This window comes from Nothobranchius furzeri, chromosome 6 (assembly GCF_043380555.1).
Source record: "Nothobranchius furzeri strain GRZ-AD chromosome 6, NfurGRZ-RIMD1, whole genome shotgun sequence".
NCBI lineage: Eukaryota > Metazoa > Chordata > Actinopteri > Cyprinodontiformes > Nothobranchiidae > Nothobranchius > Nothobranchius furzeri.
This window is the reverse complement of record NC_091746.1, coordinates 41,682,972-41,707,404: the sequence shown is the minus strand read 5'-3', so window position 1 is coordinate 41,707,404 and position 24,433 is coordinate 41,682,972. Positions and strand designations below refer to the sequence as shown.

The window sequence follows — 24,433 nt, the reverse complement described above, 5'->3', positions numbered from 1 at the left end:
TGGTTACAAAATAACCAGCATTAATCGTTTTTCTCTGTTGATTCCTTGTTTTATCATCAGTACTGACGCTTGTGTTGTTTCTGAACAGGTTTGCCAAGCTGTTGCTACGGTTACCGGCGCTGCGCTCCATTGGGCTCAAGTGTCTGGAACACCTATTCTTTTTCAAGCTGATCGGCGACACGCCCATCGACACCTTCCTCATGGAGATGCTAGAAGCCCCTCATCAGATGACATAGTAGCAGTAAACCCTCCTAAATCCATCCTCTCTCCTCTTCCTCATGCCCCGCCCCCTCCTCACAAACATCACCTCTGGGAAGAGAGCCGGGCGTTTTATTGAGACTGTACGGAGAACACGCCCCCAGCCCCACGCCGCCGCCTCATCTCCTCTGTTCATTGACTCTCTTTGACTTTGAAAACAAGAAATTCACGATGGGTCTCATTTATAACATGTATAAATATATAAATAAGAAGTTCGTATATATAAAAAACATATATATAAAAATCAGATGACAGCGAAACCAGTGGGACTGAAATGAGGACGACACACACTGAGCCGTCGTTCTCATCTTGACCTCTGACCTTCTTTTCCCTGACCTTCAGCAGACAGCTGAGACGATCGGGTTTTTCAGGCCCACATGAAAGGCTCCACGTTTTGACACCAAATCCACAATGATGTCATTGTGATCGGGACAATCGTAGACTCTTTAAAACCTCTGGGCTGATCAGACCTGTACCCGATTTCAGAAATGGACCATTTTAGGGGGGTACAAAATAACATTTCACCCGAGCAGCAGAACTCAGTCTGACTAAAACACGTCAGCTCTTGCACTAGCTGTTTTTGTTTTTGTTTTGTTTTTTGGGAAGAGTGAGCTTGCCGGAGCTGAACTCAGAGATGGCTTCAGAAGACTGCAAGTTCTCACAAACCTCAGGTCTCCACCCAAATCCGACAGATCCAACCACGTCCTTACTGTATCAACACTGTGTAACCGGGAGGACATCTCATCAACTCGAATCATCAACAAATTTCAGTTAGCTTTCATGCTACGCTAGCGCCTAACGAACTCAGATCTCTGAAAAAGTGACTCAAACGAGGATAATTATTATTCCGCCAGCCTCCGAGCTTTCCAGCCTCCTTAAACATCCTCCCGGCTCTCATCTGATGTCTGTTTCATCACCTCCACACTCAGACGTCCCTCTGCTTGTTGCAGCGGGCATCACCCTTTCCACAAACACCTCTACCTGTATAGAAAGCTACATCCGTACCACAGTATTGAAACAGTTTCACTCTAAAATGGCAGCAATGCACAAATACCTCCATCTCCATCACTTTTACACTCATTTACATGATGCAGGAGAAGCGCTTTTTGTCTCTTCTTTTCAGCAGAGCCATTATTTGTTCATTTGTTTGTTACTTGGCACTTAACCTCATGACAGCGGAGTTCTTAACGGATGTGATTGACCTCGGAGGTGGAGTTTGGGAGCGCTGACACTCACTCTGTGCACTTCTCTGTAGTTTCATTCACATTGAACTGAAATGTGTAGATGTGTTGTTTTTTTGTGTGCATATTCCTCCTGTTTTTGCCTCCCTGATTTTTATTTTTGTCTTTAAATGCTGCAGCTGCTGCAAAACTATGCATTGAGTGCATTTCCAAAGATTGCCGAGGTGGGCGTCCACACTGTTCAGATGTTTGGTAGTTGTTCTGTTCTGGCTTATTCACCCTTGACTGAAGGAAACATCCCTGTTTTAGGAAAAAGTGACATTTAGGAGAGCTTAAAGACACGTTTTTATGGTTAATATGGCAATGTATTAGTTAAAGTGGAGAAAAAACACCTATAGCTTAATTTTCTGTTCATTTTCACTAACAGGTCGACACTCTTTGGACCATAGAAACAAAAACCAAACCTAAGCACTGTGTTTTCAATCACCCTTTGATAAATGCAAGCTTGTAACGCAGTGTGTGTGTGTGTGTGTGTGTGTGTGTGTGTGTGTGTGTGTGTGTGTGTGTGTGTGTGTGTGTGTGTGTGTGTGTGTGTGTGTGTGTGTGTGGAATGTTTCACTTGGATTATAGAATAAACTTGACAGTTACAGCAAACATATTGGTGAAGTAAAAGCTAATTTCCTACATTAATTCCGTGTTTTTACATTGAATTTGATTGATTTTAAAAGTGTTTATCTGTCTGTTGTGTCTGCAGTTTACTAAATTCCAGCTCATTTTTTCTGCTTCTTTAACTTTCACTTTGTTTTTGTCATGATCCGATTAGCCTCAATAATGTTTTGACATCGAATGCATTTTCTGGCTCATATTTAACAAAAGCACCAAATGAGATATGCAACAACAACAAAAACAGAAAATGTCATTTCTATGCTGTTGGCAACCGTTCATCTCCACAGTTTATCCCAAACTCAGGATCCAAATTCACCTTTGGGAATGAAATTCCAAGTCTGAGATCTCAAAATGTTTCCAGAAATCCAATACAACAAAAAAATTACCAACAGCATATTTTCACTATAATTGTACATTTTTTTATAGTTTCAGAAATCACTAGGGCCTCAAGTGCTTGTTGTCATTATGTATGGGTCGTAAACTGAAAAGTGGTTTACATATAGATGACTAGAATCTAAACTTTTAATATTTTCTAGCGACACCTTCACGACTCGACGGAGCACTAACTGACCAAATCACCGGTCATAAAATGCACATATATCAATATTTAGTCCTCGAAATGACCCCCAGTGGTCCTCTCTGTCTCTCTCTCTTCTCTCTACCAGCTTTGAAGTGTCAGATGTACAAACCTGCTGGACTTCATTTAGGGTGAAAGTTTGGGGAAGTGTGAGACGATTGATGCGGTGTATAGTTTGAGCTGTGACCGCCATCTGGTGGAGGAGAATCAGCATTGCAACAGTACTTGAACTTTGCAAGTTTTAAACAGAAAAAAAAACACAAAAGTTTACCCTTCTCTTCAGGCAAATATCATTAGTCACTTATAGCTTTAAGATGAGAAAAAGCAGCAATAACTTTGATCTGAAATATTGGCTTGTTTCGTATTTACAGGAGGTGGCCTCCATTATACAGCCTATCCAGGTGACAGTATTAACTGCCAGCTTGAGCTCCGTTTACAGTATTTCTATTTCGGGGGAAACAGAGAAAATGAAAAATTTTGAGATTTTTCTGCAAAAAGATCTTTTTTTCCCCCTAGAGGGTAATTTTATCAAGAACAGCTGGTGTTAAACTATCAAACGTGTGTTTCCATCTGTTTTCTTGGGTCTTGTGTTTCTCTTTTCTAGCTGACTGTGAGTGGTGACTAAAGCCATTAAATCAATGAATAAAATAAGTGTTTGATGTTCACGCCCCAGCAGGAAAAAAAGACATGGATCTCCATGGAAAAGTTACAAACATCTGTGTAGAATGATTACCTACAAACGCTTTAGAACATGAAGCTATATTTTAATATGTATATTTGTATATATTTATAAAAATATATATATATATATATATATCAGCAGATGTTTTTTTGAAGATTTCCAAATTCTAAAGTTGGAGGAGTCTTTCAGACCAAACCAGGTGGGGTTTTCTTAGACATCAGAGGGATTTGAACTGTTTATCAAACCAGCAGAAGTGCGTCAGCTCAAAACAACCAGCTTCTCAGCCGTTTTCTGTGACCTTGAAAAATTAGGAGAAAAAGACCTTTAATCTCTCCAAAAAACTGTATATGTTGCTTAGCAAATGTGTGTTCGAATAGAAAAGAAGTGTAATCAGGAAAAAGCGGAACTTGTGACACAATCACTGCTTTCTTTGTTGCATTGACAGTAAAATGTTCTAGTTGGAAAAAAAAATGTTGAAAAAAGATCTATTTTTGTACAAAGGTAATTTTAGCCCCGGCTTATGTACTCTGTTCTTTCCCTTCTTTCTGTGGGTTTGTCATGTTCGCTGTGGAAAAGCTTACTCGAGTCTCATGGGGGGGTCAGCTTTGGCACTTTGGTAACTGTCGCCTTTACTTTGCCATTTTCATCCCGTCGCTGCAAGTCGGGAATGTTTCTGCTCATTATAGTTCTTTTTGTTCATTTTCAAGATGAAACGTTTTGCCATCTGTTGTTTGTGGGTTGCTCTAATGTTCTACCATGGACAGAAAAAATGTTATTGAATAAAAGATTAAACTTTGAAGTGATGCTGATTGTGAAGTAAAAACACATGAAACATACAAAACCGGATTTTATTTAGCAGTGGTCAGATGCAAAACAAATATCCACAGGTTCAGCTAGGCAAGATGCTGCTGGATTAGCAAGCGCAGCTGCGAGCTAATCTGTGTGGTGGAATAAAACAAGCTTTATGCCAGTGTGATATATACAGATTTAGTCAGTTTAAACTAAGAAAACACTTTAAAAAAAAGGTTACCATTACTTTAATTCACACAAAACTTTATTTCCCTCATCGAACTATAATTTGCTTAAAAAAACTCAACAATCTGCTGCCAACATCCAATGACATTTGAATTAGATTTCCCGTTTTGGTACCACTTATATAAATAAAAAAGGGTATTTGATGCAAATTTCAGCTTTTCTGTAGTTTTTCCACACAAATGAAGACAACTCATTGGAAGGACCAGTAATCATTACATTTATTGTACAAGAGCTGTTGTGAAGCAGAGGCAAATGCAGTGTGAATTATACTGAAACGTCAGAACCGTCTTTTAAAATAAGTCAGTGTTTCTCTAATGAGACGCAGAGAATCCGGCACCAGAGGGGCGCGTTCGCTGCAGATACGATACGTAGGGCTGAGAGGAGTTTGCCTTTCCCTGCAGAATTTGATCAGCTCTCAGCATCCATTAGAAAAGGGTCCTCATGTTGAACAGCACAATGTAGGAAAAATAATAAAGATGAACAGCCCCAAAACTAAAAAAGGAGGGCGTTTAGCAGTCGCTTTTCCATAGCTTGATGGTTTTGTCGTTTTCTAACGCTGCAGATGCAATGATGTTCTCTGTCGGGTGGCAGGCAGTCGAGATGACGACGTCTGGATGTAGACACAGGAACGTGTTACACACACACACCTCACTTCAGATCTTTTTAAACAAAGCTGCTGTACCTGTGTGCCCCTGGAGTTTCTGCACAATCTCCTTCGTCTGCAGGTTCCAGATATAAACCATGTTGTCCTCCGAGCCAGACACGATCCACTGCAAAAGAGCAGAGGCCCAGCATCAGATCCCAGCTACACTCTGCAGCTCCTTCAGCACTGAGAGGTCATACCTTTCCCCCGGTGACAGAGAAGTTGGCGAATATGCAGTACTTCTCGTTTTTATGGCCCGTGTACGTCTTCAAGCACTGAAATGGTGGAACATTTTTTAAAAGTCAAATTCACACTCTCTGAAATGTCACCATCAATAAATGTATTTTTTATTTATTAGTTCAAAGCAAATGTCTGGTTCAAAAGTAACAGGGTTGGAAACAATCAGCTTATGAAAACTGTAGAAGCAGGCAGGAATCTGGCTCAGCTCTGTTATTGTGATCATTACAAGTAAAAAAGGCATTTCCAAGAGGAAGAAGCTTTACCTTCAGACATTTAAACGCTATTCTTTGTAACAGCTGGTTCTATTGCCAACTTTTGGTTTTAAAAACATTCTAGATGACTCTTTTTTTCCTTTTGGACACATATTTAGATCTGCCAACAGAACCAGTTTCATCACTGACCCACCAAACAAGTTCACACCGTTTTCTCTTCTGGACACCAGTAAAACCAGCTGAAACTGTGTTAACTGGCTAGTTTTTATATTACCTTTTTATATTAGCATCAGAGAGAAATCTTAAAAACTGTAACAACAGAAGAAGTTGCCTTCTCTTTTGCATAGCTATAAAAACTTCTGCCAAAACAAATCCCTGTACATAAAGAGTAACGGATGTCTTTATTTTTGTTTACCTTTCCTTTGCTGTAATCCCACAGCTTCAGCGTGCTGAAAAAGTAGAGAATGTGTTGAATGGTTCCAGTAACAAAACCAAAGTAGAAGAAATGCTTGTTTCTCTGTAGAGAGCGGACATCGTGGCGCTGTGCCGCCCCCTGCAGGGTAAAGCCATGCACTCACTTATCCAGTGTGGCAGCCAGGATGTATTTCCCGTTGGGAGAAAACTTCACAAACGACACTGGAGGGTTGTCATCATCTGACATAAAAGAGCAAACAAGTAGAAACAAACGAGTTTAAACAATAACGTCACAATTTAAAAGATATTTTAAGGGATATTGGTTCAAACTTACCAATGAGAGTTTTTAAACACTGTCCGGATGCAGTGTCCCAGATCCGACTGGACAAAAACAAAACTGTTACTTAATAGGAATAAATAACCATTACCCTGCTGTAGGGTCAAAAAGGCAACTCAGTTAAGTTCTATCGGGCAGCAGAACAGAATACTAATTCCTAGACAGATTGTATTTTGAAAACCCAACTGTAATGGGCTCGACACACGGGAGGCGACAAACGACCGCGAACAGCGAAATTTGTCGCCGTCGCTTTTATTACCTGTCACACGGGAGGCGACCCGCGGCAGCGGCCAGCGGCAAAGCCGTCTACGCATTCTGTTCCGTGGCGAAATCGAAACTTCCGTTGTTTTGTTTGGCTGTGTCAGGTTGGAGGGAATTAAGGTTATTTAAGCGGTTCAGAGTTAAAAAAGCGGTAGATATGATGTTTCACAAGGTGCTGCTAGAGTTATGTGAAATCTTACTTCTGATTTTACTATAAAACATAATAATAATCAACTTCTCCTCCATGTTTGCTCGGAGATGTGCAGAGCATCCTGTCCGCTCATTGGTCAGTGAATGAAACCTCCGTTGATTGGTCCTCGTCCGAGCGACAGCGATGCAAAGTTGAAAATGTTTCAACTTTCTGGGATTGCGTCGCTGGGTCGTCCGTGCACGACACGTGCACGAGCGCAAGATTTCACACGCACGTTTTTCGCGTTTCGCTTAGTAGGAGAGAGACCCGCGATTATCGCTTTGTCACGCATGTCTCATTGAAAATGAATGGAGGAGAGGCGATGTCGCCTCTCGTGTGTCGAGCCCATTAGACGAGCACAGCCAGAGAACCAGAACTAAGATCCTGGTGGAACAGAAGGGACTCACCAGAGGCCGTCGTAGCTGCTGGACACGATCAGGGAACCGTCTCTGTTGAAATGAACCTGCAACATCAAACACGCGTCAGCTGTTCACACAATCCTGTCACATTTAAGAGATAAACTTCAAGTTTAAAAAGAAATAAAACTCACAGCAGAGACAGGATCAGAATGAGCCGGCAATGTCTTCAAACACTTCCCAGTTTTCACATCCCATATCCTGACGCTCTCGTCAAACTACAAACGGGGCAGAGATCAATAAGAACCGTTGTTGGGTTTAAAATCAGAGCTCCACAGTCGGCGGCGTACTCACCGATCCTGACACGATGAGATTGGACTGCGGGTTGAAGTTGCAGCAGAAGACATAGTTGCTGTGACCTTTCAGAGTTTTTAAACACTTTCCCTGAAATCACATAGAAACCGGTTCATGTGGCACATTTCAAATTCAAACACACTAGAGGTTCTTCACTCAAGTTTAATACGTTTGCAGTAGCTCCTAATAGGAATGAATGCCTTGCAAGTCGTAGTGCGGAGGGAAAAAAAGCTCCGGTGCACCTGTTTCAGCACAGAGAAGTTAGAGGAGAAAGTAGCATCAGATGACAGGATTTCAAATTTTACTTCCTGATATTTGGACGTCTCGCCTTAGATTGGATAACAGCAACACAGCTCTACCACTCACTGTTTGCTCTGCAACGCTGATGTTTTATCTGCACAACTAACACAAGCCTGAATGAGCTTCTGCTGTGTGGTGGAGTTGCTAATGCTAACGGTTAGCTTCTACCAGCCGAGATGTTCTATGCTGTTTTCTGGACGCTAAACCAACAATAGCCGTCCTCGTCATGAGCCAAGATGGGTGAGCCCATGAATGTTTAGTGACAGTGTAACGTGGATCTGTCAGGATTTTCTAACCCTAGACTTTCACCATCTATTTTCTAGCTAATCCAGAAGATAGGAGACTTTTGTCATGTTCAGCCTGCATGAAAAACCTCAGAGTAACTAAAATAATCATTAAAAAAGGTTTTTCAATGAACCACACCTTAAAACATTCTTACCGAGTTAACGTCCCAGATCTTCAGAGTTTTGTCATCCGACGCAGAAACAAGAAGGTTGGAGTCAGATGACCAGGCCACATCAGATATTCCCTGGAAAATAAAGAAATTCTAAGATCTCAAGGCTTCAAGGACATAAAATGATACAAGAGTAAACAATGGAGTCATTTCTCATGTTTATCTTCTAAAAATGTAAATACAATCTTGTTCTTGCTTTGAACGACCAAACAGATCAGACTCAAAGTTTTTATTATTCACTGCATGTGAATACCCTCTGCTGCTGCATGGCACTCAAATGGTGTGTTTGGAATAACAGAAGAAAAAAAGAACAGATATAAATATATAAACAGAAGTACATGTTTACTAGATATGTAGCAGCAGTAAATGTATTCACTTTATATTAGACTTATTGCACTGGTGACTGAGGTTTTTGCTCTAATGCGCATGAGAGGGTTTTAGTACATTTAGTTTACTGCTGTGGGGAAGGGGATTGTTTGCACCAACTGGACGGCAAGAGTCCAAAACAGTAATGACCAGGGTGGGAGGAGTCTTTGATGTTTTAGTAAAAGCGGTGAAACTCTACCTAATACAGTCCTGCAGGCAGAAACACAACAGTGCCACAGGTAAGGGTCCCTTCTACTCACAAGTTTGTGTCCAGAAATGGTTTTCTCAAACTTGCCATCATAAGCGCCCCAGATTTTGATGAGTTTATCAGCAGCTGTAACACAAACAATGAAAAAGACATCATGAAAAAGAGAAAAAAAATGACTGAAAAGTTGCAAAATGGTAAAAAATATATAATTTCCCCATTTCAATCATTTCAGCTGATCAGATATTCAAATGAAACGAGTGTACCCAAAGATAAATACTAAAACCAATAAAAATTTCACAATTGCATAAGAATATTTAGTCACTAAAGCACTGCTATTATTGTTATTTACATTTAACTTAGAGCACAAAATACACTTCATCTATGCAGTACAAGTGTTTTATCAAACTTTAAAAAAAGCTCTGGATCAAACATAGTTTCACAAAACCCAATACATTTTATTATGGAATGAAAGAAGATTTATGTTGAGGTAGCTGAGATTTAAACAAGATATGATTCAAAATGAGATGCTTACACGAGCTGGCGAGCCATTCTCCACTTGGACTGAATTTAACCGAGGACACAGCCTTAGTGTGTCCCGCTAGTGTGAATTTCAAACTGTAGTTTGGTTTTGCAGGTGCAGTCTGCAAAAGAAAACCAGTTCTAATTTAGCAAATGAATAAACATGATGAAATACTTTCAATAAAGAAAGAAAAAATCCGAAATAATGCTGGAATATTGACAGTCCTTAACAAAAACTTAGAATTAAACTATCATAAGAGGACAGGGTGGGAGATTACAGGCAATGCCAAAACTTGGGTTTGTCAGACCTTGCTTTGGCTAGCAGAGGCTGATGGGACAACTGGAGGCTTGGTGTCAGTCTCTGGTTTCTTGTCCTCTGTTGCCATGGTGAGGAAATCAGCATCTATTGCACCTGAGACAAAAGAAGAAACCATAAAAAAAGTTAATAAATCAGGCAAGTTAAACCTAAAGATTAAACAACTGGGATAAGTTATTGGGTGGAAATTTTACAATTTCTAACACCCGGAATTTTAAAGTTTGGAGAAATAAGATAAACCCTCCAGCTCGATGACTGCTAATAACCACCATTAAGGTAAACGTGATTAAAAACTATTGTTTTATCTGTTAGCATTAGCTTCCTTTACTGTGATCTAAAATAAACAGTGGGGTTTACTTTAAATAAGATAAATTAAGTATATATCATGTAAATTTTACTTTAATTAGGCTTATTAATAGGCTGTGATGCTCAAAAGTATTTAAATGCCCGTTTAGGGTCCGTTTAGCTATAAAATTAGCTAATGCAGCTAGCTGAAGTTAGCTAACGTTAAATTGCTCTTACTATGAAAACCGATTGAGGCCAACCCCCTTGTCCGGTTACCGTTTACCATCTTGTGTTGCCTTCAAATGCATTGACACCAGCTCGTTTTTGCTTCGAATTATTATTTATGCGAAAAATAAAAGCAAACAAAGGGAGAACGAGTACGTTCGCTGTAAAGTTCAACACCTGAATATACTTGGGTTACCTTCGAACAAAACAACGTGAAGATCTATAGATTAGAGGCTGTCTCGCGGAATAAAATGTATTTTGGCATGAACGCCACAGTTATATGAAGAAGCTAATCGCAGTTTTGACATGCAGTTGATGCTGTTGACAAGTTATGCAGCCACGAAGGGGGCCTCCATTGAAACAATGAAGATTCGGTTTTACACCGATACTTACGTTGATCAATTTAGATCTACAGTCAGACTGGTACTCCTTGCAAATCCTGGAAATCTAAAACAGTCCGTATAATAACTAAAGAGAGATAGAACAAAGAACAAATCAAGCTATTTGCTTGAGGATGTTTGCCTGGTAAAGGAACGAGCTGCGAGGTGAAGCGGGGAATGTGCTTACAGTTTGCGCAGGCGCATGACGTTCAAAAGTGACGGGAACTAATGAGGGACAATTATGAAAAAATCGTTTCGACTGCCGTTTGAAAAGAGCCCAATAGTTTTAATTAATCTTATTTATTACAAGTTTGTATTTTTTAAATTTAAAATGACAAAAATTCTCAACAGAGAATTTGTAGAAGTACATTATGTGAAATACTTCATCTAAATTTCAATGAAAGGCAGTAGCCATTTAAAAACCAGGCTGTGGCTGTCAGAGTCAATCAATATGCAAAAAGGAAAAGTCTACATGAAACAGAAACAAACACACAGCAAACAAAAATCTAAATAAAACAAACAAATTACATATCTTTAATACGTCGTAACCTTATTTTATGCTTTATGTAGTTATGAACTACTGACTGTGATATTTTCATAGTAAATCACTTGCATTTATTTATATAACCCTAACCATTTACTTTTTAGCTCAATACTTTCCACAATTATAAATATGATTTTGTGAAATGCAGATTTCACACTTTTACCATAAATCAGCTGTGAACGCGCTTTGGATTCTCCGGCTCAACAGATGGCGCTATGAGCACCAGACCTGTCCCTTCAGCCGTGGCTGCAATAGGTCGGGGAAGAAGTTTCTAGTTCTTTTTGAACACACTGCACTCTGGTGTTCACTAGTTTGTTTTGGCTTCGGTGAGCTTTCTTCCAAGCCGTGCAGCGTCAAGCTCCCATGTCAACACGCCCTCTTAAATGAGTTGGTAAACACTTCTGTTGTTATTTTCTTATTTTTACTCATTACTTAGCGGTTAGCCTCCTCCATAACAACAATAGGTGTTTAAAGAAGCGGACTTCTTCGCTTCGTTATATGATAATTTAATTCAAGCTTATTTATTGGCGCTACATTTTGCCCCAAATTAAAGCAAACGTTACTTAACCAAAACCTGTAGTTGGTATTTCGAAACTTATATCAACAGTCGGTGTCACAAAGTGTGTTGTCATCCGCTGCAGTGTCCCTTACCAAACCAGCTAGCTAACTTTATGCTAACGAACATCGTGCATACTTGTGTTTTTATTTCACGATAAGTATTTGAAACGTTTTAAAGCCAATCATGTCGCTTTGTCCAAACCTACATTTTAATACATTTTGAGTAAAACCATCTCGCTTATTTAGTCATTTAGTCTCATTCGTACATTACGCCACGTTTTTCACTGTAAACGAAAAGTATTTGACGATATCTTCTGCGTCACCGCTTATGAAAAGCTTTTACAAGTTATTTCGGGAATCTGAAATCATGTTGACAAATGTCTTCTAACTTTAAACTGAGCTTTGTCTCGTGTTCTGTTCTTGTGGCTAACGTGCACGTTGTCACGTCCGCCAGATTTTTTTTCTATAAATATTTTGAACGTGCACGTTGGTTACGAGTCTCCTGGCTTGAAGAAGGCAAAATTTAGAGAGGTCTCTGATTCAACACAGCTGACTGTAATCAGCAGGTAATTAACGACCATCTTCTGCAGAGCTTGATGACTCGTTGAACCTGTAATTTAATCACTGAAACAGGTGTGTTGGAGCAGGGAAACAACAAAAACTTGCTGGATAGTGGAGACCCCTGATGTAAAAGGTTTTTCTGCTTCAGCACACCTGATATGAATCAGCAGTGCTTAACAGACTGCTTTATCCTAACAGGTATCACTGATAAGTACATACATTGTCAAAATATGTAAAAATAATGTTCTTAGGTTATGTCACATGACATAGTTTAAAGTTTTTGTTTGGATTGCTGTAGTTTTTTTTTTTTTACTCTAGTTAGGGTTAGCTTGACAGACAAACTATTTTGTTTTCCTGCGGAAACGGGTTACAATGTCATTAGCTGAATGTCTCATACATCAGATAAAGTAAAGATCAATACATCTCAGGACTTTTTTAGACCTGATTTTTTTTGTCTATTATAATTATGACATGAAGCACACATTACACATTGTGCTTCATCTGTTCAAGGAAACAAATTCCAGTTTGAGTCTGAAGTTAGATCTAGTAAAATAATTGAAAATCAGTTTATGTGGTTGTTGAAAAATAAATTACAGAAGTATGCCCACTGGAAGTCTTGTCAATGTCATTTTTGTTTTTGCAACGTCCGTCCATCCATTTTCATCCGCTTATCCGGAGTCGGGTCGCGGGGGCAGTAGCCTAAGGCGAGAGGCCCAGGCTTCCCTCTCCCCAGCCACTTGGGCCAGCTCCTCCGGGGGAATCCCAAGGCGTTCTTTGGCCAGGTACGAGACAGAGTCCCTCCACCTTGTCCTAGGTCTACCTTCAGGTCTCCTCCCGGTTGGACGTGCCCGTAAAACCTCACCAGGGAGGCGTCTAGGAGGCATCCAGACCAGATGCCCGAGCCACCTCAACTGGCTCCACTCGATGTGGAGGAGCAGCGGGTCTACTCCGAGCTCCTCCCGAATGACCGAGCTTCTCACCCTATCTCTAAGGGAGAGCCCAGCCACTCTTTGGAGAAAACTCATTTCAGCCTCTTGTATCCGCGATCTTGTTCTTTCGGTCACTACCCAAAGCTCATGACCATAGGTGAGGGTAGGAATGTAGATCAACCGGTAAATCGAGAGCTTCACCTTCTGACTCAGCTCTCTCTTCACCACGACAGACCGGTACAACGCCCGCATCACTGCAGATGCAGCACCAATCCGCCTATCGATCTCAAGCTCCAGTTTTCCCTCACTCGTGAACAAGACCCCGAGATACTTAAACTCCTCCACTTGGGGCAGGACCTCATCCCTGACCCAGAGAAGGCATTCTACCCTTTTCCGAATCAAGACCATGGTCTCAGATTTAGAGGAGCTGATTCTCATCCCAGCTGCTTTACACTCGGCTGCAAATCGCTCCAGCGAAAGCTGAAGATCACGTTCTGATGAAGCCAACAGGAAGAAGAAGAAAATATCATTTCTATAGCACCTCTCAAGATAAAAATCACGAGGCGCTTCACAAAAACAAAAAATGTAAAACTATAAAAAAAGCATTTAGAAAATGTTTAAAAATATATTTAAAATGAGCAAAAAAAGAGACTATTGTGATAAAACAAATTTTAAGAAAGAGAGAGAGAAAGGGGTAATCAGTGGTTCCTGAGGAAGGTGGAATAGGTGGGGAGAGCAGAATAAAGAGAGACCACATAATCTGCAAAAAGCAGAGACCTGATCCTCAGGTCACCAAAACGGATGCCCTCCACACCTTGGCTGCACCTAGAAATCCTGTCCATAAAGGTTATGAACAGAATCGGTGACAAAGGGCAGCCTTGGTGGAGTCCAACTCTCACTGGGAGCAAGCCCGACTTACTGCTGGCAATGTGGAACAAGCTCTGACACTGGTCATACAGGGACCTAACAGCCCGTATCAGAGGGCCTGGTACCCATACTCCCTGAGTACCCCCCACAGGGCCCCCTGAGGGACGTGGTCAAACGCCTTCTCCAAATTCACAAAACACATGTAGACTGGTTGGGCAAATTCCCACACACCCTCCAGGATTCCCCTAAGGGTATAGAGCTGGTCCAGTGTTCCACGGCCAGGACGAAAACCACATTGCTCCTCCTGAATCTGAGGTTCAACAATCCAACGGACCCTCCTCTCCAGAGCCTCTGAATAGACCTTACCAGGAAGGCGTGATCCCCCTGTAGTTGGAACACACCCTGCGGTCCCCCTTTTTAAATAAGGGCACCACCACCCCAGTCTGCCAGTTCATTGTGACTGCCCCCGATGTCCACGCGATATTGCAGAGCTGCGCCAGCCAACACATCCCCACAACATCCAGAGCCTTAACTCATTCACTGCCATTGACGACTAAAGTCGTCATTTGCATTCTTTACTGTTTGAGCATCAGAACGAGCCCCCGCGCTGAGAGAACAAGCATCTCAGCCCTGAAGCCAATCATCATCCGCATACGTCACAGATCACATGATCAGGAAGCAACACATCCATGTGTTAGGAGATCGTTTTGGGCCGTTCCTGTAAAAAAAAGTGAGGCACGAACCGGAAAAGCGTCTACCGATCACAATTCGACAACGGATTATGAAAGAACGGATAACGCTCGAAACACACGGCTTCTTCCTGATGTAAGAGGTGAGTCTCCTCTTTGTTTTGGCATCGACATCATTCTAGCGTGCAACGTTCTGTGACTTAAAAAACAGTAAAAACGGTGAGAAACGCTGGCAGCGAAGGCGTTAGTGATCAGGAAATGGCTGGCAGTGAATGAGTTAAGGATCTCCCGGCAGATCTTATCCACCCCTGGAGCCTTGCCACAGAGAAGCTTTTTAACCACCTCAGTGACCTCAGCACCAGAGATTTGAGAGGCCATCCCAAAGTCCCAAGACTCTGCTTCCTCACTGGAAGTCGTTTCGGTGGGATTGAGGAGGTCTTTGAAGTATTCTGCCCACCGATCCACAACGTCCTGAGTAGAGGTCAGCAGCACACCGTCCCCATTATAGATAGTGTTGGTAGTGCACTGCTTTCCCCCCCTGAGGCGCCAGACCAGAATCTCCTTGAAGCCGTACGGAAGTCTTACTCCATGGTCTCACCGAACTCCTCCCATGCCCGGGTTTTTGCCTTGGCAACCACCCGAACCGCATTCCGCTTGGACTGCCGGTACCCGTCAGCTGCCTCTGGAGTCCCACAGGCCAAAAAGACCTGATGGGACTCTTTCTTCAGCTTGACAGCATCCCTAACCGCCGGTGTCCACCAGCGGGTTCGGGGGTTGCCACCATGACAGGCACCGACGTTCCTGCGACCACAGCTTCAGTCGGCCGCCTCAACAATGGAGGCATGGAACAGGGTCCATTCAGACTCAATGTCCCCCACCCACTCCGGAACATTTTGGAAGTTCTGTCAGAGGTGGGAATTGAAGTTCCTTCTGACAGGAGACTCTGCCAGACGTTCCCAGCAGACCCTCGCGATACTTTTAGGCCTGCCTGGTCTGACCGGCATCCTCCCCCACCATCTGAGCCAACTCACCACCAGGTTTTTGCAACGTTTCATCTCATATTTGTATCGGTTTTAAAAAATGTTAAATGCTCATCTATATTTGGCTGTCCTATTTTAGTGCATTTTGTTTATGCAGTCTAATTTTTGGATAAAGAGAATAGCATTATTGTTATAATTATTGTTATTAAAACTGTTTCCTGTTTCATTCAACAGCATGGTTCCATGTGTGGTACGAACTGCAGATCCTCAAGAGTTTTTGCTGAGCTGAAGGACACACCGTGCACGACTGACACAAGATAACAGAAACGTTTTATCGGCATCATGTCAGTGAACACGGGGCCGGGACCTCTTCAGTTTGTGAATCCTCCCCCTCCTGAGGTGACCAATCCTAGCAAGCCAGGGCGGAGGACCAACCAGCTGCAGTTCATGCAGAATGTTGTGGTCAAAGCGCTTTGGCGGCACCACTATGCTTGGCCTTTCCACAACCCTGTTGATGCAGCTGCTCTCAATCTACCAGTGAGTAGCTTGAACTCCATTGATATGTTGTTGGCAGATTGGTCTGATGTCATTTGTGTAATGGGTGTACCGTTTGTTCTGCAAGTAAAAACATCTACGTTTCTGTAATCAAACATTCTAGGTACCATTATTTGGTTTTTGTTTGACAGAAGAAATGTAAGCTTGTAAGGTAAATGCTTAAACAATTGGTCTAATTAATTCATGCATGTTTGCTTTTTTTCTGGCCTAAGTCTTCTGCTGTACAGAAATGTAATAATATATTTACAGTAATTATTAAAAGTTTAAATGCAGCAACCCATTGAGAGTAATGCAAGTGAATTATGTTGTGTGTGTATATAAGCGAAATCTTTGAATATTCATCGGTTTTTCATTCTTTACATCAGTTTATTGTATCTTTTGTTTTTGGGACAAGTAAAAATGCTTCTAAATCCCTAAGATTTCCCCTCTTTGTCTTTTCTTTTATTCTATGAATATTATCGAAACTGTCTCTTTAACTTCTTACTCCTGTTTCACTGTCTTCAGCGCTACTGTGACGGTGGTTTTAAAAGGCTCTTTTATTCATTATTATACTCAACACATCAAATTATTCTTGGTAACAGCTTTCCTGTAACTTTATGGAGTTTGTATTTTAGCAAACTGTGTTTTGTAGTTTCATTTAATGAGAGTGGTGGTAACAATGTAATTATGCTGATTTCAACCTTTACGTAAAGACTCGTCATGATTTGTTTGGTCAAAATTAATTTGATCATAACTTGAGACCAAAATATGATCACTAGCAAATTTTCTAGAATTTTGTTTACTTTTTTGTAAAGTTTAGATTTTTATGACAAATGATAAAATACTTGTAGTTAATATTTTTAAACTTCTGTTTTTGATTCTACGTAAAGTCAAAAAGGCACATATAAAAACGTGATCATTAAAAACTCAGACGTTTCAGCCTCTTCAGAAGTAAACTCTTTGCTTGTTTTGAACACATCTGCTTCTCCCGTCTGTCATTTAAATCCTAGCTCATGTTTTAATGTATGGCTTCAATAACAAGCAAATTATGTCTCTTTATCTGAGAATGTGGAGACCGAAGAACCACCTGAACGGTCTCTTCTTCTTTATCAGGACTATCACAAGGTCATCACCTCTCCCATGGACATGGGCACCATCAAGAAACGGCTGGAGAACAACTACTACTGGAGTGCCAGTGAATGCATGCAGGACTTCAACACCATGTTCACCAACTGCTACATATATAACAAGGCAAGGGGCTGCTGGGTTGTTTAAAGTGATTTATTTCTAAAACAGGAACTGAACTCTTACAGGGTTTTCTTCACCCTCCTCTGCAGCCTACAGATGACATTGTGCTGATGGCCCTTGCCTTGGAAAAGATTTTCCTGCAAAGAGTTGCCCAGATGCCTCCGAAAGAGAAGGAAGTTTGTCCTCATGCAGCCAAAGGTAGAGGCAGGAAGAGTAGCACTGCAGGTGAGGCAGCCGAGGTTAAAGTGTAATGTTTTAGCCTACCATGTAGTATTTATTGCACCTTTACTGTCTTTCTTAGAAAACAGGAAAAGGCGTGAAAGTGCAGAGCAAATGATAAACCATGCAAAGAGTGACGGTCAAGAGAAAGACCTGCAGCAGCAAGAAACTGCTCAGGGAGGCTGGAGCGATCAGCTGAAGTACTGCAACGACATCCTGAAGGATATGCTCTCTAAGAAACACTCGGCCTACGCTTGGCCTTTCTACCTGCCTGTTGATGCTGAAGCTCTTGGGATCCATGATTACCATGACATCATCAAATACCCGATGGACCTCAGCACTGTAAAAGTAGATTCACTAACACAGCCTTGATTTTATTTATCTGTACATACCCTGGCACGCCGCTGAAGATTCACTTTGCTTTTTGTTGTGAATGTGCAGAAAAAGATGGATGACGGAGAATACAAAGACTCACAACAGTTTGCTGCAGATGTCCGGTTAATTTTTTCCAACTGCTACAAATACAACCCCTCACATCACTTTGTCGTTGAAATGGCCAGAAAGCTGCAGGTGTGTTGTGAATCACTCACTCAGTCACTTGTTGTGCTCATCAGGGTTACAGGAGCTGGTGTCTTATCTCTGGCAGACATTGGGCAAGAGGTCGGAGACACCATTGACAGGTCACCGGTCCATCACAGGGACACACGGAGACAAACGACACACACACACACACACAAACTCCAGCCTCTCCCGTAAACCTGACATGCATATGTTTTTGTTTGTGGGAGGAAATTTGTAGTACCCAGAGAAAACCCACACATGCATGGGGAGAACATGCTAACTGCACACAGATAGGTGGGGATTCAAACCTGCAACCTTCTTGCTACCTGCTGAGCCACCATGCAGCCTGTGTTATATGTTAAAAGACTAGTCTTCTGTTTCTAAACAAATGTATTTCTGTTTGAATGCGTCAGGGAGTGTTTGAGCAGAAGTTTGCAAAGATGCCAGATGAGCAGGTGGAGTTAACCACACCGGGTAGCGTCATGGCTGCCGAGAGTGCAGCTCTCTGTGGATCAGACGGCAAACGTTCCTCCAATATGGACCAAACACAGTCTGTGGAAGAACGTTCCTCTTGGCCTTCTGGAGTGCACGACCAGGTGGGTTCCTGTACAAATTTCTGCGTTACAAAATGTTATGCAGCTTTTTAGATATGAGTTTTGTTTTTGCAGACCTATTCGATTCAGCTCTAGTTAAATATCTGAAGTCACGCAGCATACAAACATAACGGCACATCTCTAAGGGGTCTATTCCAAATGCGTGAACGCACGAGCTGGTTCAAGTTCCTGCTTCATGCTGGTTTCTACTTGTTGCTGTGAACACTTTAATACGCGTTGTGTTGGTGCCACCACAAAAGGGAGCCTCATCTGTACTCTGCTGCTGTGGAGTCTGTAACCACGTGTTCTCACGAGTGTCTCCTGTATTCATGTGTGAAAATGGATGTAGATTAAAGAAGAGGAACTAGAGCTGACATAAAACAGTAAATGAGGGGTTTTAAGTTTGAGTTATTACCCCCTCCATTATGTTGCTAATCATTTCTTGGTGTTTTTAGTTCACTTAGAATTTGTGTTTAATATGAGCTTGCATCAAAGTAACCCGTGTTTGTTACACCTCCCAGTTTGAGTCTGTCCACAATCAGCTTGCTGCCCTGTCTGAAAGACCCGTGATGCAGGAAAAGGACAAAAATGAATGCAGCAGACTGAGTAAAAGATTATCAACCTTCATTTCAAGGTAAAATGTTTTAATTAAGTTTTTAGTTTGTAAACAAAGACCTCACATTTTGCCATGATTTCAGACCGCCCTGTGAAAGGATCCAAGACTGGGATTCAGATGGCCAATCTCTGCAGATGTCTTATGAAGAGAAGCACCAGCTGAGCCTGGACATTAACCGTTTACCTGGCACGAGGCTGGGACACGTGGTGGAGATCATTCAGAGCCTAGAGCCTGCCATGTGCAGCTCCAACCTGGATGAGATCGAGATTGACTTCGAGATCCTGAAGACCTCCACGCTGCGTGAGCTCCAACGATATGTCAGGTCCTGCCTTTACAAGAGATTCAAGAAATTTCACAGTAAGTACAAATAATTTCTGCAAACTTCTTTGAGTTATTTGCCTTTGCTGTGAATGGGATTTAACAGTTCTGGTGCTTGTTTTGCTTTACTTTATCCAGAGAAAAGCCAAACTGCCTCCAATCACAGCAACAGTTCTTCAGACGCTTCCACCAGTTCCTCCAGTGAGTCCAGCTCGGATGACAGTGACTCGTGATTTCTGATGTATTTATTTCATGTTAAGTGCCTATTTTTTTATCTTTATACGTTCACTGTTCAGAATTAAACGTTGTTTTCTTATTTTGTGGTTTCACAATTTATTTTTTAAATCATAAAATCTGTGTTTGGCCCTGGCTCTTAAAACTTGCTTCAAGGAAGAGTCAGAAAAACCTTAATAAAAAGTTTCCTCTTTATTACAGCTTACCAGGTACCTTAATACTAGATTCAGTACTTACTCCAAACCAATCAAAAACAGACCCAGGCATGCTCCATCACCAATCCCTACTCTCTCAAACCAAAACGGAAAGGAAGATGTTGCGGCAAGGACCGGTGGAGGAAACTGTCCTGTTTAAAGGTTTCAGTAGTTCACCAGTGCAGCAGTATTTTGGTTTTTGGATGTCTGATAAAAAAGATGATCAATTGAAATGTTTACAGAGAATCTGTTAAAAATCGAGGAGTGCAACCAACTTGTTTAATCATAAATCAATGACATCAAATGGCCAGGGTTGCATTTAAAATATATTTTGTACATTTTATAATTATATTTGTCCAGCCCTACTAAACAGTATGTTATATAATGAAATGATAACTGATATTTATACAGTTGATATTAAAATTAGCAAATAAGTCTATTTTTATTTATTACTTTTAGTTAGTCTGGTACATTCATAAGTTGAAGTCTGATGCACTCATCTTACCACTTCACATTTCTTTAATGTGTTTGCTTTATTTTAAAGTAAACCAAACTTTTTCAGACTTAGGTTTTGGGGTTTGCTTTTTTTTTAAAACTATTTCAAGTAAATGTGACCTAAATTTAACAGTTTTCAAAATTGTCCTAAAATTACCTACTTTCATTAGAAAGTACGTCGTCGTCTTCCTCCGCTTGTCCGGGTCGCAGCGGCAGCATCCCAACTAGGGAGCTCCAGACCGTCCTCTCCCCGGCCACCTCCACCAGCTCCTCCGGCAGGACCATCATCAAAATACGTATTTTCAGAAAAGGAACTTGAGCCTGTTCTCACGCAGCGATGGGTTGTGAGTAATACACCACCCAAGTCTGCATCGATGCAGACTTGGGTGAAGTGTGGATGAAGGGAATATATGGTCTAAACAAAGTATGAAGTGACCCTAAAATTCCTCTCTCAAAGCAGTCTCACTAGTTTAATTGTCAACAGTTTCAGTACCTTCCAGAATGAGCCATTTTAGGATCGGCCCCTTTAAGAAAACGATGTTGCTGGCCATGCCTCCTTATATTCTGGACATTTATCACACAGGAAAATGGGAATTTACTGGTCACATTGCTGCTTTTTCTACCAGCAGCGTAATGGTTAAAGCTCTGTTCAGGGGTGGACTGGGACGACAATTCGGCCCTGCCATTTTTTTTTATCCATCCACCATAAGTAGGGTCTGCATGTGGCGTTGTTTCCATTCTGCTGAATGTGAGAGCGGGGAGGGGGATGCGTCGGTCCAAGATGGGCAAGCGGCCAGTGCCAGATAGGCCGGTCCACCCCTGGCTCTGTTTCACATCTAAATTATTTAAACCCAGAAACAACATAGGTCTTTGACACTAAGCACGTAAATCTCAGTACCACTCCTGTTACAGAGCAACTAACTCCTGAACCAAGCCATTCATGCTTAACGGTGCTAGAAACATGAACGTTCTTTAAAATACATCTCCCTCATCTTCTTAGTCTAAGTGCAGCACCTTCCGTCATAGGTTTGCTGGCCAATCTTGCTGTGTATTGTCAGAAGTTCTCGTATCGAGGTGCACCAAACCTCTCAGTAGAAATGAGGCAAAAGCAGTCTGCCTCAAGCTGGTTTGCCCCCATCAAAAGGTTTTTGTCAATTGGTGCTGGGAATTAGGTATTGCTTTCATTCATCCAGCCATTGTTTTCTACTTAGAGCCCAAGGAAGCCCAAATGTCCCTCTCCCCAGCCAACCAGCTCCTTCGAGGGAATCCTAAGGCCTTTCCTGGCTAGTTTCAAAACACTGGCTGTGTTTCCATTATAGGAGGTCCGGGAAATTTCTGGGAGGGAAAAAGGTGACTAGGAGATTTAATGGCTTGATCCTCTCAGTTGTTTTGTGTCCATACAAATTTAGCCCTTTCAGGTGTCTTTTTTGTGTGTGTTAACAACCATTCAGTGACAGTTACTAACAACAACAGCTGATTAGAGACTATTGGCCTTTTTGAGTACATACCCCAGTTCAGGTACTCCATTGGTTCCTGAAATGACCGGTGAAATGGAGACAGGTGCAAGCCATGAAGGTCCGATAGTGGAAACGGGGCTGCATATCCAACAAATCCTTGTAGTTAACAAAAATATCTAATTTTTAACAACTTTGGTGGGTGGGTTTTTATGCTAATTTACTTGGTTGTGATGTGACAAATGGGGACTTTTTGAAATGACTCACTTTAGGAAATTTTAAAAATGGACAGAAACGAGATGGTAGGATTTTATTGACGTTTGAAGCGTTTATAGAGGCAGTAGTGTCCCACATGACATCACAAAATGTGACAAGCTAAACGAAATATAGTACTTTATGGAAGGTGTTTGGTTTATTGTTTAGGTTTTGTCGGTAACAATTGTGTTGTGTAAGGGACACGTTTTCCCCCTTTAGCTGCAGTGGGAGAGAAAGCTGCACTGACTAAAAACATTAGCTTTACTTCCAGCAGGCCTGCCAACTGCTCTGCAGGCACTGGCATGAGGCCAGTGCTGCCCAGTCCTAACAGCTGGTGCCTTCAGCAGCTTCTGCTCCATTTGATCTCAGCATGCACAGGAAGCTGCTCAGCTTTGCAGTCTGAGAGGTTTATATGAGAAAAATGTGTGAGGCAGAGACGCAGGAAAGATTGCGGAATAAACAGACTTAAAGCAGATACAGCTCATTTAACCACCAGGAGGTGGCGGCAGAAGATCATCTAGAGAGGTTTTGTTTTATTTTGTGTTATTTTGTTTTTACATTCCCAAATTTTCAATCTCCATTTTCACTGTATTTTAATTGTAGTTTGCTTTGAAGTGATGGTTTAAAATATGATGCATCCTACCTTATAAAACAGCTTAGAATGGTGTAAAGTGTTCTTACAAGTACCAGGTTTTTGACCCAACCTGCAGAGTGAGAGGCTTCATCACTTATTTAATTGCCTTCCTGCCTATTTTATTGGGTGCATGCTGCAGCCTGCTGCACCATCCTTGACCTGCATTCCCATCATGCCACATGGAACGTGCCCCTCCATGGTCCCAAGAAGCCTCAGGGCCGGTGTTTGATCAGCGCCACAACTTCAGTGACAACTAATCATTTCTCTTGCTTCTGGCCATCAGTCAGTGCAGGAATGCAGCATTAAAAAAAACACATGCACCTCTGCAAATACATCACACACTCAACTGATCACTTTGATTAATGGGTGTCTGCTTTTCTTTTTAACGCTTTGTCCACCGACCAATAGGAAATAAATTAAAACTCAATTAATTGGGATTGATGTCAACTTTGCTTTGAATCAAAAGGAGCCACGTGAGTGGACGCTCCTGTTTGACGATCAATTCATGCAAATGTGGGCCCTCAAGAACTTTAATTGGAAAATTAGCTGATGCTGTTCTCTGGGAGGTGAAAGTGATTTTATTTTAATATGCTCAATTTGTAGCAGGCTTTATGGTGCTTATTAATCTATTTCTAAACCGTTACTTATGGGTGGAGGGGTTTTGCTGAGCATGGTCTTTTGCTGAATCGTGTCACATTCTCAGTTTATTCACTCCATGAAGCAGCCCAGGACTATGAACCTAAAGTCGCTGAATTGGCAAAGTAACACTGGTAAATACACAGAAACACAACATTTGACTGTTCTGCTGTTAAGGGTCTCAACCTTTTGGTTTTCCTCACCTATACATTGTCAGAGGCTATGTAAATCAATGATAGATCAACTGTTTTACCTGACCTGTTGGTTTTCAGGACAGAAAATGGGGAAAAAAAAAGATACATCTGCTTGTTCAGGAAGTTTGTTGTTTCTGATTATACTCATTAGGACTTAGGCAGTTTTTGATATGTCATAGTTTCAAGAAAACCACTGTTGTTTCAACAAACCCCCCAAATATTCCTTAACACTCGATGTATAATAAATCACATTTTGCAAAAGTGACACTTGCAGCTTCCTGTAATTGTCAGAATGGCAACCAAATTCCCTCTGAGCAAATGTCTGAAGACTGTCAGTCCACATTGTAGGACCAGTTGAAAAAATCTGTTCACCCTCAATGGTTCACAGATTTGCATTTATGCAACTCCCTTTATCTTCTCTCAGATGCAAAAAGTGCCTCACAGACCTTTTTTGATTAAGCCTCTTATGTGACACAATAAGGTGCATCAATAAATGTGTTTTTCTGCCGGCTTCAAACCTTTTAAAGATCATGAAAAGACAACAAAATATGTATTTTCTAATGAAATCAGTTTATTTTAGGACAATTAGTTGATGCTCTTCCTCTTAATGTTTTAGACAAAGCAGCCATGAAGTAAAATTAATTTCAAATAATTGCTTTGT

At 41.4% G+C, this 24,433-nt stretch overlaps 3 protein-coding genes across 7 annotated transcripts in view; 2 read left to right on the top strand and 1 right to left on the bottom strand.

Annotated features, from left to right (window-relative positions):
• rxraa (retinoid X receptor, alpha a) overlaps nt 1–386 on the top strand; it is a 164,261-nt gene extending 163,875 nt beyond the window's left edge. For all 4 annotated transcript variants that reach the window (XM_015976012.3, XM_070552227.1, XM_070552226.1 and 1 more), the window contains exon 11: nt 89–386. In XM_015976012.3, the coding sequence (XP_015831498.3) occupies nt 89–236 (148 nt within the window). In that variant the 3' untranslated portion in view covers nt 237–386. The remainder of the gene's footprint in view (nt 1–88) is intronic.
• Nucleotides 387–4,198: 3,812 nt separating this feature from the next.
• On the bottom strand, nt 4,199–10,659 carry wdr5 (WD repeat domain 5). The gene is made up of 14 exons (XM_015976048.3): nt 10,473–10,659; nt 9,562–9,665; nt 9,267–9,375; nt 8,787–8,860; nt 8,146–8,235; nt 7,407–7,496; nt 7,247–7,330; nt 7,104–7,159; nt 6,243–6,289; nt 6,073–6,148; nt 5,910–5,943; nt 5,243–5,317; nt 5,082–5,169; nt 4,199–5,009 (listed from the first exon to the last, which is right to left on the bottom strand). The coding sequence occupies exons 2-14, from the start codon at nt 9,637–9,639 to the stop codon at nt 4,909–4,911; spliced, it is 1,002 nt and encodes a 333-aa protein (XP_015831534.1). The 5' UTR covers nt 9,640–9,665; nt 10,473–10,659; the 3' UTR covers nt 4,199–4,908.
• Nucleotides 10,660–11,236: 577 nt separating this feature from the next.
• On the top strand, nt 11,237–19,992 carry LOC107396327 (bromodomain-containing protein 3). 2 transcript variants are annotated; one of them, XM_054744158.2, is made up of 10 exons: nt 11,237–11,394; nt 15,822–16,124; nt 17,235–17,372; nt 17,459–17,594; nt 17,671–17,930; nt 18,030–18,158; nt 18,563–18,745; nt 19,264–19,376; nt 19,441–19,715; nt 19,815–19,992. In XM_054744158.2, exons 2-10 carry the CDS (start codon nt 15,930–15,932, stop codon nt 19,907–19,909), a joined length of 1,524 nt encoding a protein of 507 aa, XP_054600133.2. In that variant the 5' UTR covers nt 11,237–11,394; nt 15,822–15,929; the 3' UTR covers nt 19,910–19,992. The 2 variants fall into 2 exon arrangements, with proteins under 2 accessions (XP_054600133.2, XP_015831481.3); XM_015975995.3 differs by having other exon boundaries at nt 17,671–17,936.
• The last annotated feature ends 4,441 nt before the right edge of the window (nt 19,993–24,433 follow it).

Excerpts from the sequence above, each read along its gene's own strand:
- LOC107396327 (XM_015975995.3), top strand. The coding sequence starts at position 15,930 with ATGTCAGTGAACACGGGGCCGGGACCTCTTCAGTTTGTGAATCCTCCC. Across the intron at positions 16,125-17,234 it reads CAGCTGCTCTCAATCTACCA|GACTATCACAAGGTCATCAC; the intron begins GTGAGTAGCTTG and ends CTTCTTTATCAG. Across the intron at positions 19,716-19,814 it reads GAGATTCAAGAAATTTCACA|AGAAAAGCCAAACTGCCTCC; the intron begins GTAAGTACAAAT and ends TACTTTATCCAG.
- wdr5 (XM_015976048.3), bottom strand. The coding sequence starts at position 9,639 with ATGGCAACAGAGGACAAGAAACCAGAGACTGACACCAAGCCTCCAGTT. Across the intron at positions 7,497-8,145 it reads AGATCTGGGACGTTAACTCG|GGAAAGTGTTTAAAAACTCT; the intron begins GTAAGAATGTTT and ends ATGTGATTTCAG. Across the intron at positions 6,290-7,103 it reads AGCAGCTACGACGGCCTCTG|TCGGATCTGGGACACTGCAT; the intron begins GTGAGTCCCTTC and ends GTTTTTGTCCAG.